This window comes from Meriones unguiculatus, chromosome 1 (assembly GCF_030254825.1).
Source record: "Meriones unguiculatus strain TT.TT164.6M chromosome 1, Bangor_MerUng_6.1, whole genome shotgun sequence".
Lineage (NCBI taxonomy): Eukaryota > Metazoa > Chordata > Mammalia > Rodentia > Muridae > Meriones > Meriones unguiculatus.
In genome coordinates, this window is record NC_083349.1 from 20,395,733 (window position 1) to 20,412,694 (window position 16,962).

Here is a 16,962-nt window from a genome sequence, read left to right on the forward strand (position 1 = left end):
TGACTTTTGTTGGGCCTCTTTATTTAGAACCTGGCAGAGGAGGAGCCCTGGGCAGTTGGTATGGGCAGCAAAGGAACCATTTCGACAGTCTGGTCACCAAGTTTAAGAGCAATCTAATAAAGCAGGGGGAACACTGTAATCTAACTGGAGATGAACGTGTGGGGGCTTTTACACGACAACCATTCCCCTAGAGTCTAATATAAAAGTAGATTTACATTTGTGGGCAATCTGACGCTGGTGATTTCTAGTGCCTTTGGTAACAATCAATAACCCAGCAGTTGCGCGGCAAAGAGATCCACGCATGGATAAATACAAATATTAAGTTAGCATAATTTTTTTAACTTTTTTTTGTACAAATATACACGTTTTTTCCTTTTTCTCATCTTTTTCCTTCGTCCTACGTTTTCTAGTTTCTCTTTTTTATTTTGCACTGAGAGCGAGTAGAGAGATTAAACATTTTACATAAATGGTTTAAAGCTTTACACCTTGGGACCAGAGTACTCCTTGCATTTGGCACAGAGTATTCTCAACACATTGCACAGTTTTCAGATTTTCACAAAACCGTGGGCCGCCCTGCGCGGCCGTCTCCGGTTCCTGCTACATGAACGAAAGGTCCCAGACGAAGCCCAGAGTTCTTCCATCTTCCGCTGCCCAGGTGCCCAGCAAGTTCTCTGTGGCCGTTAGGCTCTAGACTGCAGGGGGAGGGACTCAGGTGAGCACACGCACGCGGTGAGAACCCCCCACACACACCAGGGGCGGCCCCTCCGCGACCCTCGTGGCGGGGGGTGGGGGGAGGGACGTCGCCGGACTCACCTAACTCATCGCAGACGTTTGCGCGGGGTCTGCTCCACCGCGCCCACCCCAGGAGCCACGGGAGGAGAGGGACACCCCGCGGGGACGTCGTTGGACGCCTTGTTCTCCTGCGCTGATCTCTTGCGCTTGGCGAAGAAGTCTGCGGGGCGACAAGCGCGCGCGCCGGTCAGGGCGGGGCCGGCCCCGGGGAGCCGGCGAGGGGACCCGCGGGGCGAGCGGGGCGCGGGGCCGGGGTGGGGGCGCCGTCCCCGCCCGCGCCGAGGTCCGCGGCGGGTCAGCTTTGTTTACGTCGCCGCGCAATGTGCTGTGTAAGCATTTCCCCTTGTCCCGCGGCCAAGCCCCCCGGGGCCGCCGCCGCCGCCGCCGCCGCACTTAACCCCCTCCACGCCGCGCACGCGGCGCCCCCAAGGGGGCTCCCGCGGGCCCGAGCCAAAGACCGCGAGCCAAGTGGGTCGCGGCCAGGCTCACCCTCCCACTGCGCGCTCGGGAGCCTTGGGGCTGCACCCCTGACCGGTAGGAGAGGGGTGCGGGCGCCAACCGCGCCCTAAGCGCCGCGGGCCCTTTAACGCCACGGGAGGAGGCGGGGACCGGGCGAGGCCCCCGAGGGCGAGGGAGAGCCCGGCCGGCCGGACAAAGCGAGGCCGGGCCGGGGCGGGGCCGTGCGGGGCTCACCGGAGATGAGAGGCCCCGACAGCTTCTTGATCGCACCGTTCGCAGTGGCCGCAGCAGTCCCGGCCGCGGGGCGTCCCGGAGTCCCCGACAGAGGCTGCTCCTTCGGCTCCTGGCCGCGCCGCTCCTGGTTCTCGTCCTGCTCCCCGTCCGGCTCCGCGCCCAGCTCGTCCGCCGCCTCCTCATCCCGCTCGTCCGCCGACTCCGCGCCCGGCTCGTCCGCCGGCTCCGCGCCCTGCTCAGAGCCCGGCTCCTCGCCCGGCTCCGCGCCCGGCTCGGCGCCCGGCTCCTCGCCCTGCTTGGGGACCTGCTCGGGGACCTGCTCAGGGACCTGTTCCTCGCCGTCCTGAGGCGCCACGTCCGGCTTCGCGTCCGGGATCGGGTCCGGAGTCGGGTCCGAGGTCGCGTCCGGGGTCACGTCCGGAATCGGCTCTGAGGTCGGATCTGCGGCCGGGGCCGGGGTCAGGGGTGGGGTGGGCTCCACGACCACGGCAGAGGCTGGGGCGCTGGGCGGCTGCTCAGGCGCCTCCTCTGGGCCGTCGGGGGACTCGCCAGCCAGCGGCCCGGGACGCGGGATGACAGCCACGGCCACCGGGGGAGGCCGGGAGCCCAGCACCAGGCGGCAGCGCCCCACCTGCACCGTCTCGCGGTAGAAGGCGGGCACAGACTCGCCGTCCACCTCCATCCACTGCAGACGGCCGGGGCCCCTGAGAGGCACGTCCTGCTGGAAGTTGAAGTCCCAGCGGTTCTGGTCCTCGGCGTTCAGCTCGGCCAGGCGCATCCTCAGCTCGCGGCCCAGCTCCTCGTGGTCCACAGGTCCGAAGAGGCTGCGGCAGGCGCTGCTGCGCGCAATCACTGGGAAGGTATCGCTGGAGGCCAAGCGTTCCATCGCTGTTCTGCTGCGGAGGTACACGTCGGACATGCCCATGGTCGAAGGCTGTGCAAACGCGGGCGGCGAAAAAGAAGGGAGCGGGAAGAGAAGGAAGAGGGGAGAGGAGGAGGGCGGAGGCTGGGCGTGGGCGAGACCCCTTGCACAGCCCGCGTCAGCCTATGCCTAGGGACGCGGCGGCTACCTGGCTGGTTGGTGGTGGACGGCTCCCGCGTCTCGATCGCTTGTCCTGTCCAGCTTGGGCCGCGCCCCCTCGGAGCTTGCCTGCCTGTTCGCTTGCTCTCAGTCGGGCCTAGCCGGCACCCCTCGAGCACAGAGCTCTCGGCCTGTGGAACGCCCAGCCCGCTGCGCCCCTTTATACGCGCTGGCCCCACCCCCGCGCGCGCGGGCCTCCTCGCGATTAGCATAATGTAGTATTTTCAGTTTCAACAACACCGCGGCCATTGGCGGACTCCCCCAGCCCCGCCCACAGAGGCCCGGCCCCACCCTGCGCTCATTGGCCGCTCGCACACACCCCCGAGGCCGGGCGGGGCGGGCGACGGGCGGGCGCTGATTGGCGGCCTGGCGGCGAGCGGGCTGCGCGGGACAAGGGGAGGGGCTCGAGTTAAAGAGCTCTGCGGGCGGTAACGTGACACCGCGACGCCCCTCCCCCTCGCCCCATCCCCCCCGCCCCCCGCGGGCTCCTTTGTCTGCAGGCGGGGGCTTGCGCGGCCGCGACGCGCGCGCCCCCTCGGACCCTGGAACCGGGCACGGCCTCTCCGCAACGCCGACGTCGGTGCAGGTCCCTCAGCCCCGCAGCCCGCGCTAGCGCTAGGGCTGCGCCAACTGATGGGGCTTTGACCCACCACTACCAGCTGGGTCCTGGCCCTGGCAGGACCATGCCTGGAGCCGCCCTCCGCTCCCAGGCCGAAGTCCCTGCCATCCATCGAGGCGGCAGCACACCTGCTGGCCCTAAGGGCCTGTAGCAGGGAGCAGGAGACGGGGGTCGGCTCCGTTCTTTTTCCCCGAGGGACGGTACCGTGCAGATCTTAAGGGCCTGAACCCAGGGTCTGGAGCCTCGTCTATGGGCCCACAGACCCAGGAAATGAGACACAGGCTGAGCCCATCCAGGCCATCACGACGCTGATAGGTGCCCAGGACCTTAGGTTTGGGTCAGGCCACATCCGGCCCCCAGTTCTGCTCACCCGGGTTGGCAGTGGTTGTGCTGGAAAAGAGGGAAAGACCCACCTCTCCTCCACAGCAGTGTCTCTTGGTGGGGCCCTGGATACTCACACAGACACACCCCGACGCGGCTGACGGACACTCCCCCCCCAACAACCGCCGCCGCCAAAAGGGGACCATTATTTAGGTCAGGGAGTCCAGAAGGTGATTCAGACATGTGCCAGCAGCAGCAAGGCCCCCTTGTCCCTTGTCCCCGTCCCCCACTCTCTAACCAGGACTTCCTTGAAAGGCCCTGCAGAGCCCCACGCTCTCAGCTCCCAGCAGAGATGCCTCCGAGAATTCTGAGACAGAATCCTATTTGCAGGGTTAGGTAGGCCGGATCAACCAGAGAGTCAAGCGGTGATAACAGGTCTTTAGGCGCTGAAGCCAGGAGCCAGACAGAACAGGTCGTCCCGGAACAGGTAAGAGCCGGGCTTTAGAAGCTGCTCCGACCAGCGCCTGAGACCCGTAAGGATTTATTTTTTTTCTCAGTACACCATATTACAGATCTCATGGACATCGGCACGTCACAGTACTTTTCTTGAGAAAAAACTAATGAAGGCCTCCAAGGGGCCCCTTGAACCACCCCCCCCCACACACACACACACACTAAAGGCTAAAATCAACAAGTCCAGGGTCAGAAAGAGGCAGAGCTTTGTTCTGTCTCTGTGTCAAGGCCACACGGGCCTCCCTGGAGACCCTGGACATGGGACCACGCCTGTTAGTCACCACCTGCCCCTAGAGTCTTCCCAACAGTCCAAATGCCCAGGCTGCAGCTGGCAAGGATGGCAAGGATGGAGAAGGCCCACTCTGACCACAACCTAGGCCAAAAGCCGCTGAGAGGACGGAACACACTCCCTGGAGTGCGGAGTTACCGTGTCCCATTTGTTGGGAGAAGCAGTGCAGGTAGCCAGATGAGCTGAGCTGCAGGCTGCCTCACTGGGCATCGGCCTGGCCAGCGTACCCCTACCCCAGGTTGCCTTTATTGCTTGCTTTCTACTTTTCTGTTCGCCAGCGGATTTGTCCGCCTCAATCCGGGGGCACGCCACCCGTCTGCAAGTCTGGAACAGGTGAAATTCCATCAAGGACGGCATCAACAGGCCTCTTAAGCACACTGGGTCCGGGAGCAGGGCTGAGTCCGCGCCTAGCCCTCCAACCCAAGGGACCCGTAGGTAAGTAGACGTCTGTCTGGCTACCAGAATCGCCTTCTGTTTCTGTCGCTAAAAATACACCCAGAGGAAGGAAAAGAAAAAGAACGTTTTTACTGTGTCGCTGCGGAGAGCTGGTGGGTTGGAACTGGCGGGGTCTGGTGCCGAGGGACTAGTTTCCTGGGCTTCCTTGGACCCGGAGAGGAGAGTGATGTTTTTCTCCTGCAATCCTCACCCATACCCTTGGGCAGGGGGCGCACTCCGCCTCTTGCCTCTCCTGAAACACGTGAGAAGACCACCCAATCCAAGTCCAAAGACCAGTTTCGGCCACAGACCGTTAGCAAAATTTCCATGTGCACCCAACTACATTATGACCGTAGGAGCTGTTTTTCTGTGTTACCCACCCTGCTGGCCAGACGGGGAACCGAGGGCCTTGGCAAGGCTCAGGCACGGCCATTCCGCCAGTGATCGGAGTAGGAGATAAATTTTGAAGAGCTAGGGTGACTCAGTGGTAAGGCACTTCAGAAGTATGTACGCTGGCTCTGGGTTCCATCCCCAGCACGAAAAAAATGAATGAATGAACGAACGAATAAATAAATAATAAATAAATAGCTTTTGTGTCCTTCATCACTAAAAGTTTGGAGCTGACTCTAGGGTACAGTGTGGCTAGCGGCTGCAGCTGGAACCCCAGCAGGCAGACGGACGCCGCAGCGGCGTATTCCGTAGACGAATGGGGCTGGCTGTATTAAAACATTGTTGCGGCAGGTCCTAGGTGACGAAGGCCAGCTTAGCCCACACTCTCCAGCACCTCGACTCGACTCCGAGATTTGATGAGTGAATTGTAAGGCAGGAAGGATCTTGGCCCCAGCCCTCCTGCAGCTGAATTTTTAGAGGAGACCGGAGCAGCTAAGCCAGCTCAGTTTCCCCGGACCGTCCCGGGAACGCACTCCCAGCAATCCGCATAGCTGCTCAGCTGCGGGGCGCCCCCGAGGAAGCCGGGGGCCGTGATCAGGGTCTTCCAACCCCTGGCCGGAGCATTCGGAGTGCAGGCCTGTCCTTGGCTTCATGCTGCCCCCTGGTGGCCGACTTAGGCGGCACCGGTTTCCTAGGTACCCCTCGCCTCCCTTTCCTGCCTGCGTGGATAGCTCCCCTGGTCAGACACATCCCTGACCCAGAGCCCCAGGTTCTGGGGCCCTCCCGGGGTAACCAGCATAGGGCTGAAACTTGTCTCCCTCTGGCCCTTAGTCAACCCCGCCCGAAGCTGCCTTCTCAGCTTCTGAGACCCTGAGCTGTCATATCAGATAAATTAAGGCCTTGGAGAATTTTCCATGAAGCCATGTCACCCATCCATCAAGGTGGAGAGTGCAGGCCCAGGGTCAGGACTAGAGGGAGAAGGCCGAAGGGCTGGGTGACACACTTTTCTGCTTCTGGAGAGTCCTGGAGGGCCGTGGACAGAAAGCAGTGCTCCCATAATCCTTTCGGGATCTCTGCATGGAGCTGGGAGGTGCCTGCCTCCTTGAAAATAATGCACCCTCCAATAGGCCGAAAGCGTCTCCATCTTGTGCCTACCCCAGGCTCCGACCTGTATCTTCTTTGGGCTCCCTTCCTCCTTTAGTCCAACACCCTAGAGAGATCGGACAGGGCAAAGACAAAGGCTCAGAGAGGTTCGCCTTCCTGCCCGAGATCACTCAGCAGTCAGGGGCAACGGCCGCTGCCCCCGTCTCGATCTCAACGAACGCTTGGGCCAGGCCCTGGACGGAGTCCGGCCCTGTCTGCGATGGCGGGAGCCCCTGGAATGTTCCCTCCACGGTCCCTCAAGCCTCCAAACTCCTGCCGCCTTGGTTGGGCCGGAGGCTCCGAGGGGTGTGCGCGGTTCCAGAACCTCGCCGCCCCGGCGGTGAGCAGCGGCCGGCGCGCGCTTGGCGGGGCCCCAGGCAGGCGCAGCGCGAACGCCCTCCCGCACCAGTTCCCGCGCTCGGCTCGCCCCGCCTCCGGGACGGGCTGTTCCTGGAGCCGCTGCCAGACACGTCCTCCGCAGGTGCCGGCCTCTCTCCGGTGACGCGGCCACATGCGGCCCGGGCTCCGATTACAGGGCCTGCCTTGTACTCGGGGTCCGGGCCGGGGGTCCTCGCTCCCCAGGAATGGGTGGGAGGGGCAGGGCAGGCCGCGCAGAGGGAGACCGCGAACAAGGAACAGCCGCGGGCGGGAGCCGCCCCCAGACACGTGCGGCGGCCGCCTCGCCGCCGCCGCCGCGGTTTGGAGGCGGGCGGGGAGCCCGCGCCCAGCTGCATGGCTTGACTAGACTCGGGACCCAGTGTTTTAGAGGTCCAGGACCACTGGGTACCTCAGGATCCTGATGTCCAGTGTCGGGGATGAGGAGATCTAACGGGCTGGTGGGAAGAGAAGTCCAAGCCTGGGCCAGATCCAAACCCCCGGCCTGCACTCTTTCCACAGACCATGTGCAACCCTGGCTCCCAGGCCCAGCGGCCCACTTTACCAAGGAAATACGTAGATCTTGAGCCCCTGGATTCTCCCCACACACACACACACACACCCTTTCTTGTTGATGCTAGCAGGACTCACAATCAGAATCTTTTGCCCACGGCCCACGAGGTGCACCCAAGACCCCATGGCCGTCCCTCTAAAACGCCTGCCTACCTTTGACCTAGCTTCCATTAACTACAGTGTCAGAGAGTCCAGGACCTGCTGAAGAGGCTAGGGGATGATAAGGCCTCCCAGAGAAGAGGGTTCTCACACTCACCACACACACACACACACACACACAGACCACCAGACAACTTTAGAGGTAAAGGGGGTTGCCAAGAGATACTTTATTTTATTTTTTTTTAATCTTATTTTGAGACACAGTCTTCTGGTGGACCAGGCCGGCTTCAAACTCAAAATGTAGCATGTAGCAAGGACGACCTTGTAGTTCCTCCCCCCCACCACCACCACCTCCTAAGTGCCGGGATTTCAGGTACGCACCGTAAGCCTGGTTTATATAGTTCTAGGGATGTGAGTGCCAGGCAAGCGCTCTGTCACCGTGTCCCCAGACCACAAGACTGTTAGACCGTAGTTGAGCCCCTACTCCGTGACTTGACCTCACTCAAGCCAGTGACATCCCTGCCGAGGAACCAAGGCCAGAGAGACGGGCTGACTGCTCAGGATCCCACCGGAAATGGAGTTTGAGAGAACAGTCTCACCTGAGCCCTCTCTGGTCAGGGCAAGGGGCCTTCTTCTCGCCCTTCATTCGCCTAACTCCTACACCCAGCCCTTACACCCAGCCCTCCCTGGGCTGCATTTCAAAGAAAGCAGTTATTCAGGCTGGATGTTGGAGCGACAGTGCCTGGGACAGCTCCCAAGGTGGCAGTTTATCTCCACAGTGTCTCCTCCAGGACCCCATGGTAGGGTTCTTCCCTAGCTGGGTTGCTCGGAGGCCGGGGCAAGAATGTCAACGACAAACTTCAGCAAAGAGGCCTCCAGCCGCCCGAAGACCAAGGCTAAACTCCTGCTTCCCCCTGGTGTTCAAAGACCACATTACAACACCCACCCCAGCCGGCCGTGGAAGCTGGGCCGTGAAGCCGGCAACTGTGCCTCACACTGAAGGTGACTCGGCAGGGTCTTGCTATTCCCAGGCTGCATGCCCTCAAATGACGATTTTTCCAAGGGTAGCCAGTTAGAACTGTTAAAATTCAGAGCCTCAGTCCTTCGGGAGCCAGGGCCATGACTTTTACACCTCAGCCAAACTGGCCCCTTAGCCGGTGAACCTGACCTATCCTCGGAGGCTAGTAAAGAGTAGGAAAGGAAAGGAGGCAGTTGCAGGGGCAAAGGGCCTGCTCTAAAGACTAAGGTGCCCTGTGTGGTGGCACAACCCTTTAAGTCCAGCAGTTGGGAGGCAGAGGCAGACAGATTTCTGTGAGTTCAAGGCCAGCCTGGTCTATATAGTGAGTTCTGAGACCCTGTCTCAGAAAGAAAGAAAGAGAGAAAGAGGAAGGAAGAAAAGGACTAAGACAAGCTGGAAATGAGGAAGAGAGTAAGACTCAAGGAAAATGGGGTCTTTCTTCCGCCATTTCTAGCTTCTCCCACTCCCCACCCCTCCCACCCTCTGCCCTCCTTTCTAGCCCCACCTGCTCTCTCACCATTCCCCCAGGCCTAGCCTGCCTCCAGTGCCTTCTGCCTTGTTTCCCTCCCCTGAATTTGCAGCACAAAGCCTCAGGCCTCAGAGCTCCAAATCCAGCTGGGCTGTGCTGAGACCTGTCCCCTGGCTCTCCCTTTTTGGGCCCGGGTGACCATGTGCGTGGCTATGTGCGTGCTTTAAGGTACAAGGCACCACGGTGAAGGGTTAGCAGCCCTCGGGACACATCGGCCTCACAGTCAGAGGCTCTTGACAGGAGGGTGGCTGGGGACAGAACTCCCGGTCTGTGAGCACCCCAGCCTTCTCAGCTGGTTGTGGCAGAGAATGAGAGGGTGGGTGGGTGCTGAAAAGGCCACTTGAGCCAAGCAGGGAGGGCCTGAGGGCCCATTCCTGAAGGCTGTCAGAAGTATCCCCACCACATTCTCTCGCTCTGTCGGGAAGAGGCGGAGGAGGGGGGACCCAAGTGCAGGTGAAGGGGCTAGGCAGAGGTGCCCTCGTGCACTGTGTGATTCTCTCTCTGCGCCTCTGCTTTCTCATTTGTGAGGCTCCTGTGGAGGTTTGAGGACCACATAAGTGGCATGTGAACTGTCAAAACAAGCCTCCCCTTGAGGGTGCCCCACTACCTCCTTCCTTTGATCGCCCCTAACAACGCGGAGAGGAAAGCGCAGACCCTTCCAGGTGACCCCTTCCCACTGCGCCGCAAAGAAAACTGGACATTTCCTTTGATCCCCGGGCTGGGGGGATGGTGCTAAGGGGGACTCAGACAGCAACAAAAGCACTTGCACCGATAGTCACGTGGGGTCCCCTAATCCGCAGCCTAATTACCAGCTCTGACAACACAACCCCTCCCCCAGCAAGTCCACAAGCGTCTGCACACACTTGCAAACACTCAGCGCCGTCTCCCCTCTGGGGAGAAATTTTACGCTCTCTGTCCCAAGGGTTCCCGTGCTATGTATGGTCTCTATGTGCCAACAACTGCTTTCAATCTTCAATCCTCAATCCTCGGGAGAGTCGATGGGACAGAGAGCGGGGTTGACCTCCACAATCCATACGGGGAAAGCGAGGCTGGAGAGGACAAGAGCCTGATCTAAACCTGGTCATTACTGTTGACCACAGAGGCCACTGTGAACCCTCCACACTGCTAACGTGCAACAAACAGTTCAACCCAGGGAATGGTCAGTGAAGCCTGAAAGTCTTTCTGACTTTTGGTCTTTCAGACTTTTTTATTTTGGATTGGATTTTGTTTGTTTGTTTTGTTTTGTTCTGACATGATCTCCTGTGAAGCCAAAACTGGTCTCTAACTCACAACTCTGTCTTAGCGTCCTGAGTGCTGAGACCGAAGACAACACCACCAAGGCCCTGTTTCCACCAGGTCAGCGCTGAGCATTAGCTACACCAGGGCGCCAAAGAGGACATGGAAGGTCTCGGCCTGGGCCCGACTGTCCCAAGCCAATGTTCTTCCCTGCCTGTTAAACCAGGGCACTGATGAGTTGGCACCTACTCTGGAGTACGTATGCCGAGAAGCTGAGCCCTCTGTGGGGAGGGGGGCTTCCAAGCAGGTGGGCAGGGAGAGAAAAAAGCCTCCAGTCAAGGCCCAGCAAGACCAGAGACAGAAGAGATTTCAAGGTGTTAACCTGTGTCACACCCAGAGGTGGAAGGGATCTGCAGGCAGCTGGACAAGAGATAGACCCACCCAGAGATGCCATGTATGACCGTGGCAGGCAGAACCCAGGATAGACAGCATGGTGAGGCTCTAATAGGCTGCCTTGGTTTAGCAAATTTGTTGCAAAACCAGTGGAAATAGAAAGACTCTGGTCTTCACTAACCATTCCCTGGGTGGAACAGTGCTACCTGAGGCCCTAGGGTCGGGGCAGAAGGGGTTTCAGAAACTCACCCAGCTGGCCGACTGTGGTGGTATACACCTTTAATCCCAGCACCCCAGAGGCAAAGGCAGCTCTCTGTGAGTTCAAGGCCAGCCTGGTCTACATAGTGAGATCCAGGGCAGCCAGGGTTTCATGGTGAGATCCTGTCTCAAAGATGAGAGAGTGGAGGGGAGGGGGAAAAAAAAACAAAGCACTGAAAACTGCTCTTCGTACCTGTAATTCCAACACTCAGGAGGCAGGGGCAGGAGGATTGCTTTGACTAGGCTACGAGTGAGGCCCTGATTCAAAAAAAATAAAATACAAGGGCTGGAGAGAAGGATCAGTGGTTAAGAGCACACACTGCCCTTCAGGACTTGAGTTTGGCTCCCAGCACCCACATCATGCTACTCACACCTGTCTATAACCCAAAAGCCAATGTCCCTGGCCTCTACAGGAAGCTGCACATATGAACATGTACTCTCATGTGCACAAGCACACACAAACACAGACGCAGGCACCCATAATTTAAAATAATAGAATAAATATTTTAAATATGTACAAAAAAAACAAGCCCTGCCCTTCTTCACTGGGTTGCAGGGGCAGCTGCTACAAGGGACAGGGTTCCCTGACACTGCTCTCTAGTCTGATTAGGAGGCCATCTGGGATATTACAGTGGTCTGTGAGGTTTCCGGAGATCAGAGGCGGGAGGGCCCTCCATCCCAATCAAGGCAAGAGCCTCCAAGCCAACTATGAGCTTCACTGGCTCCTACCCTGATCTCTGGACATCTGGCCTGGGTTGGAGGAATGGGACCAGGCTCTGAAGAGTAAACCTCAGCTATCACTCTGAAGCTCAATGGACACTTTTATAGACTTCTGGGAAAGCCTTAATCAGTCTCTGTTATCAGTGCCAGCCTGACTGCATAAACTCTCAGGGAACAGGCCTACAGAGGAGCTTAGTGGATGACGGGAAGCCATATGCCTAGCCTGGATCTCAAGTTTTGAAGCCTCCAGTCAGTTTACAGACTGTTTCTTTGGCGCCGACACCAAAAAATGCAACTGAGAATCTGCAGCTTTCTGGGAGCAGGGGAAAGAGCTGTAGGCCTGGACGCCGCCTTCTGGCCAAGGTCTGAAACTTCACCCACTTTGACAGAGAAGGAACCTGGGGACAGACTGAGACCTCAAGGGCCTGAGCAGGGCTGTTAGGACAATATCGAATTCTGCCCCCTGCTCTGCCTCCCCTCCCCCCAGTCAAAGCCCTTTTGTTCCCAAGGATGTGACACAGACATATTCCAAACTTCTCAAATGAATTGTTTAGACTTCACCATTGACCACACTGGAAAATGCTCATGTCGGGCCATAGGACTAAGTAGAGTGCACACGTAACTGCACACAAGGTTCTGAGTTCTAGCCCACAGTCATAAGCAGACTCAGGCACAGCCCCACACTGCCCACTCCCTTGTTGCCTGTCTGCTCACAGTTCCCTCTGCTGACAAGCCCAGGGCCCTCATCCTTCCGTAGAAATTCTGTTCTGAGGGTAGCTCCATACAGCAGGACTGGCAATGGGGTTAGCTCTCCTGATTGCTACCCAGTGTCTCAGGTCAACTCTTCTCTCCATAGATGTGTAGATCCCACTGTTGATGGCTCCTGGCATACCTGAGACCCACAGCCCATCCCCTTCCACATGGTCCATGGAAGAAGCCACCTGTGCTGGCTGCCTCTCAGCTCCTCACTATCTCCTCAGCCAAGATATCCCTCTGCAAGCCTATAACAGGCCAGATCAGAAGCCCAATGCTGCCAGTCAGGGGATGGCTTCCATGTTTGGTGGTTTGAAAGAGATGTCCCCCGTAGTCTTAGGTGTTTGGGTAGCTGGTCTCTAAATGGTGATACTGTCTGGGGGAGGCTCGGGAGACCTTTGAGGAGCTGTGTCACTGGAGGCAAGCTTTGAAAGTTTAAGGCTCATACCATTTTGAATTCACTCTCTCCACTTTGAAGTTCAAGATGCTGAGTTCTTAGCTCCCGTCTCCAGCCATCATGCCTCTGTTCCACCAATATGGATTCACATCCTTCTGGAAACATAAACCCTAATGACCTCTTTCTTTCTCAACTCTAAGTTGTCTTTCTCCCTTGTGGTGTTTTAGCACCTCTTAGAAAAACTAAGAGAGAAGTTGGTACCAGGAGTAGGATATTGCTGTTACAGGCCTGACCATCCTGGGTTTTGGAAGACATTGAAAAAAAAAAAAGCAGTTGAATGTTGAATGTGATAAGCAGAGCTTAATGAGCTATCTTAGTAGCCTGGAAGAAATTAGTGCCAAAAGAAATGAGGATTGTGGAGGCCTGACTCAAGAGATTTCAGAAGGAAACAATATTAGCAAATGGGCTAGAGACAGTTCCTGTGATATTTTGACCAAAAAAAAAAAAAAAGGATTTGCTTTTTGCCCTTGTCTTAAGAGCTTGCCTGAGGCTAAGTTTAAAAGCAACAGGCTAATTTTGTTAGTCTCCTCTCCACAATTCTCCTCTCGACAGAGGAGAGCTTAAGACAGCCTAATATTGACTCTATTGAGTGTTTATTAGTAATTACTCTTCTGCAGGTCTACAATGAAGCAGAGCAGAAAGAAATACAAAATGTGCAGTTTGGAGAGGCCAGATTAACGCTACAGGCAAGGCTTATGATGGAAGAGGGGCTGCAGTTCTAAGAGACTGCAAATCAGCACCACTAGGAGGGGCCTGATATGGACTGGAATAAAGCTAAGCTTCTAATTCGTAAAAGAGAGCAAAAACAACTGCAATCAAAGCTGCCGCTAAGGTGGGCCACAGGAACCAGGATCTACCACAGGCCGGCAGCCAGACTTTTCAGTGCTGTCCACGTGGTGCTGGCTTTCAAGTCGTGAAAGACAAGGAGTCATGCAATCTTTCTCCACAGTTTCAGAGAGCTACCAAGGCCAGGCAACAGGTAGCAGGAGAGTCCCTGTCTGAAAGCCCTGAGAAGGCAAAGAGGCCCTGAAAGACCATTGTGGTGAGGCTGTGGAAGTAAAGCCTGTGTTATACTGAAGACTCCCAAATGTTGGGGTGCCAGAGCCACAGCTTATCTGCCAGGGAGAGATGCATACAGGAAGTGAAACCAACCCAAGAGAAAAAAGTATGTTGCAGGCAGCAAATCTAGAAAAGTGGAGCCCTCTAAGCCCTTTGACATGAGACATGGAATTACAGGTTTTAGAGTTTGCCTTGGTGGGTTTTAGTCTTGTTTTGGTCCAAGACTCATACCATTTCCTCCCTGTGTCCCCATTTCTCCCTTTTGGAATAACAATGTGTATTCTGTGTCATTATATGTTGGAAGTATGTGATTTGCTTTTTCATATTGCATGGAGTTACAGTTAAGAGTTAAGTGCCTTGAGTCTCAGAAGACACTTTGGATTTCTGAACAGTGTGGAGACTGAGAGACTATGGGGACTTTTGAAGTTGGACTAAACGCATTTCGCATTATGATATGGCCACAAAACCTACGGTGGTTTAAGATGAGATGTGCTCTAGAGTTTTGCTTGGACGATTGAATAATCAGTTCCCAGTTGGTAATACTGCTGTAGGAAAACTTAGAAGATGTGGCCTTGTTGGAGAATAATGCCATGGGAGCAACGGGTTTAAAGAGTCACCTTTCAAGTTCATTCTCTCTGCTTCCTACTTACAGTTCAAAGTACACATTCTCAGCTTCCAGCGCTGGCTACCACGCCTCGGCTCTGCCGTCACGGGCTCTTATCCCTCTGGAAACATAAACCCATTAACCTCTTTCTTCTGTAAGTTTCCTCATTGATGGTGTTTTGTCACAGCAGTAGAAAAGTAACTAATACACATGTTGTCACAGCTGAGCTGTTATCTGTCTCTCTCAATACATACACTATCAACAAGCTAGCAAAGGATGTAGAGGTCTTGGGAGACAGTTCAGCCAGGAGAGGGCTTTCCCAGAAGCAGCCTGATATTCCAGTGCTGCGGAGGCAGGCAGAGATTGCCAACTCCTGGGGATCCCGGTGAGAGTGATGGGTGCTGTGGAATAAATAATTCCGGATATCGACTTCTGGTCTTTACAGGCCCCTACACACACACACACACACACACACACACACGCACAAAGGACATAGACCCATTGCTCAGTGCAGTTTGATTACAGGATATGAAGAAACCAAGCTGGAACTGACCTTAAAGCTTCCTCCCTGCTGGCTAGCTTTTATAGTGCTGGAAGGTGTTTTGCAGGCCACAGGGAGAAAGAAGCCAATCATGGCCTTACCCAGCAGCAAACCCTGCACCAAACCAACCCACCAAGCAAAATGTGTCCACTAGTGCAATAGTGGCATGCATGCTATAGGGGTAACCAATCACTCTTGGTTTGGACCGAGTTTTGCTCCACAGGAGGGAATTCATGCCTGGCATTGTAAACTCAGTCAAAAGTACCTGGCTTAGGGCTCATGGGCCCTAGGAAGGAATCTACTACTGTTTTCTTGCTCAGTAAATGTTATCAAACTGCCTTCTGAATGTCTGTTTATACACACAGATTCATGCTTAATCTCCGCCAGAGAAGCTTCTCTCTGCAGTGAGCAACAGCTGATGAAGAAACTCATAACTGATAGCTGAGAGCTCAGCTCTAAATGTGGTATCTGTATCAACTTGACCTCCAAGGCTCAGGGGACATCAAAGACTAGGACACAGAAAGAATGTAAGAGCCAGAGGATAGAAAGGAATGCCTTGAGATGATGTCTTCTGGACATGATACAGTTATTGTATCCATGAGCTCACGGCAGCCATGGTTCCCTGAACCAAGACTCAGTAAGTTGAGAGAGAATGAAAGAGGAAGGAGATATGTTGGAGATATGCTATGAGAGAGAAATGGGAAGAGACAGTTAGGTGTGCATATATTGAAGATACATTGTATACATGAATGAAATTGCCAAAGAATAAATAAATGATATTCTCTTCCTTTAAATAAGTCACAGCCTGCATACAGTAGGTGCTCAATGGTTACCGGATGAGGGAGGTTCCTGCTTCACCACCACTTTATTAGGCCCAGGAAATCATATAGGTGGCACCTTTCTTCCCGGGGAAGCTCTGGGGTGTCCTGAACCCCAAAACATAGCAGTCACAGTGACTTCCTCTGCGTATGTGGCCATGCCCCCACCCCTCTATTTCTGCCCTAACTTCACTGGATCCCTTAAGTCCAAGCCCCAACAGGTGTTCTGAGTTGCTTGAGCTTGCCTCTGAGCCCTGCCACACTGTCCCCACTTCCTACACCTGCTAAGTCTGTGCTTCTCCTTAGGACCCTGATGAGAAGTCACCTCTGCTGAGAAGCTGCCTCCCAGCCCTGCCCCAGATGAGAACCAGCCCTTTCTGCAGCTGTCTGGATTGGTCTCCTTTGCAGAACTACAGCCATGTGAGTGATACTGGTCCCCAGAGAAAGCTTCTTCCTCTTCAGGAGGAGATCCCAGGTTCTAGGCTTCCCTGTTCCTCTCTAACCAGAAGGGAAATTTTCCCACACTCCCTCACAACCAGGAAGTGCCCCGCCCTCTGGGAGCCTGTTTAGAACAAGCACAAAAGCCAGGATTATTCTGCCTGCCTGTTTCCCCCAGTTTGTGGCCACTGCAAGCTCGGTTTGTGGGTGAGTAGCCTCCCCCTTCTTGCTTATCACGAACATGAGAGGACCCTTGCTTGGCCTTCCCCAACTGTCCTCAGGCAGTCTCACTCCTCAAGTTCTACTCCAAGGACCCTGGAATCAGTAAAGATATCACCTGCCTACTGGGGAAGAATTAACCCAATCAGGGAGCTTACCTGATGGGGACTATCTTGGAGTTCAGAAGGACCTGGACTCTGGTCTTCCCTCAGAAATCCTGAGATTCCTGACCCCCAAGCCCTCTCCTTTCCTTATCAGCCTTCCTCTCATCCTTCCTGGAAGCCCTGGTTGACTAGATCTCCTCCAAGCCTCAGAGAGCTGTGGTGGGTTCTCCTCTCCTAGCAGAGGACCTGGGGACACTTGCAACACATCCATACTTGCAACACATCTCCCATCCCAGTTCTTGCCCTGGAATCTACCCTAAACAAACTGTGCACACCTGGAAACAGAGCCCTGGGTCTGGTCCAAGGTGCGAACTCTAATGGCCCTGCCCCTGACTGCCCGATTTAAGACATGTTCTCCCGCACCCCTAGGCACCTCGTGTCTTCCTCACCCTGTCACAATTCCTCCCGTTTCTGATCTGCTGAGCTGGGGAG

General features: G+C 55.8%; 2 protein-coding genes across 9 annotated transcripts in view; one reads left to right on the forward strand and one right to left on the reverse strand.

The window, feature by feature from the left end:
• Cdkn1c (cyclin dependent kinase inhibitor 1C) overlaps positions 1-16,962 on the reverse strand; it is an 18,319-nt gene continuing 1,357 nt past the window's right edge. Inside the window, exons 1-4 of one of the 8 annotated variants that reach the window (XM_021633763.2) lie at positions 2,556-2,760; positions 1,522-2,419; positions 814-952; positions 1-692 (exon numbers count right to left, since the gene is read on the reverse strand). In XM_021633763.2, coding sequence (XP_021489438.1) covers positions 819-952; positions 1,522-2,410 — 1,023 coding nt within the window. In that variant the 5' untranslated portion in view covers positions 2,411-2,419; positions 2,556-2,760 and the 3' untranslated portion in view covers positions 1-692; positions 814-818. Of the gene's footprint in view, positions 693-813; positions 953-1,485; positions 2,420-2,555; positions 2,761-16,962 lie in introns of those variants that run through there. The other 7 variants (XM_021633754.2, XM_021633779.2, XM_021633772.2 and 4 more) reach the window with 7 other exon arrangements.
• Slc22a18 (solute carrier family 22 member 18) overlaps positions 16,272-16,962 on the forward strand; it is a 24,859-nt gene continuing 24,168 nt past the window's right edge. The window contains exon 1 of the mRNA XM_021633810.2: positions 16,272-16,354. The gene's annotated coding sequence lies outside the window, so the exon portion shown is untranslated. The remainder of the gene's footprint in view (positions 16,355-16,962) is intronic.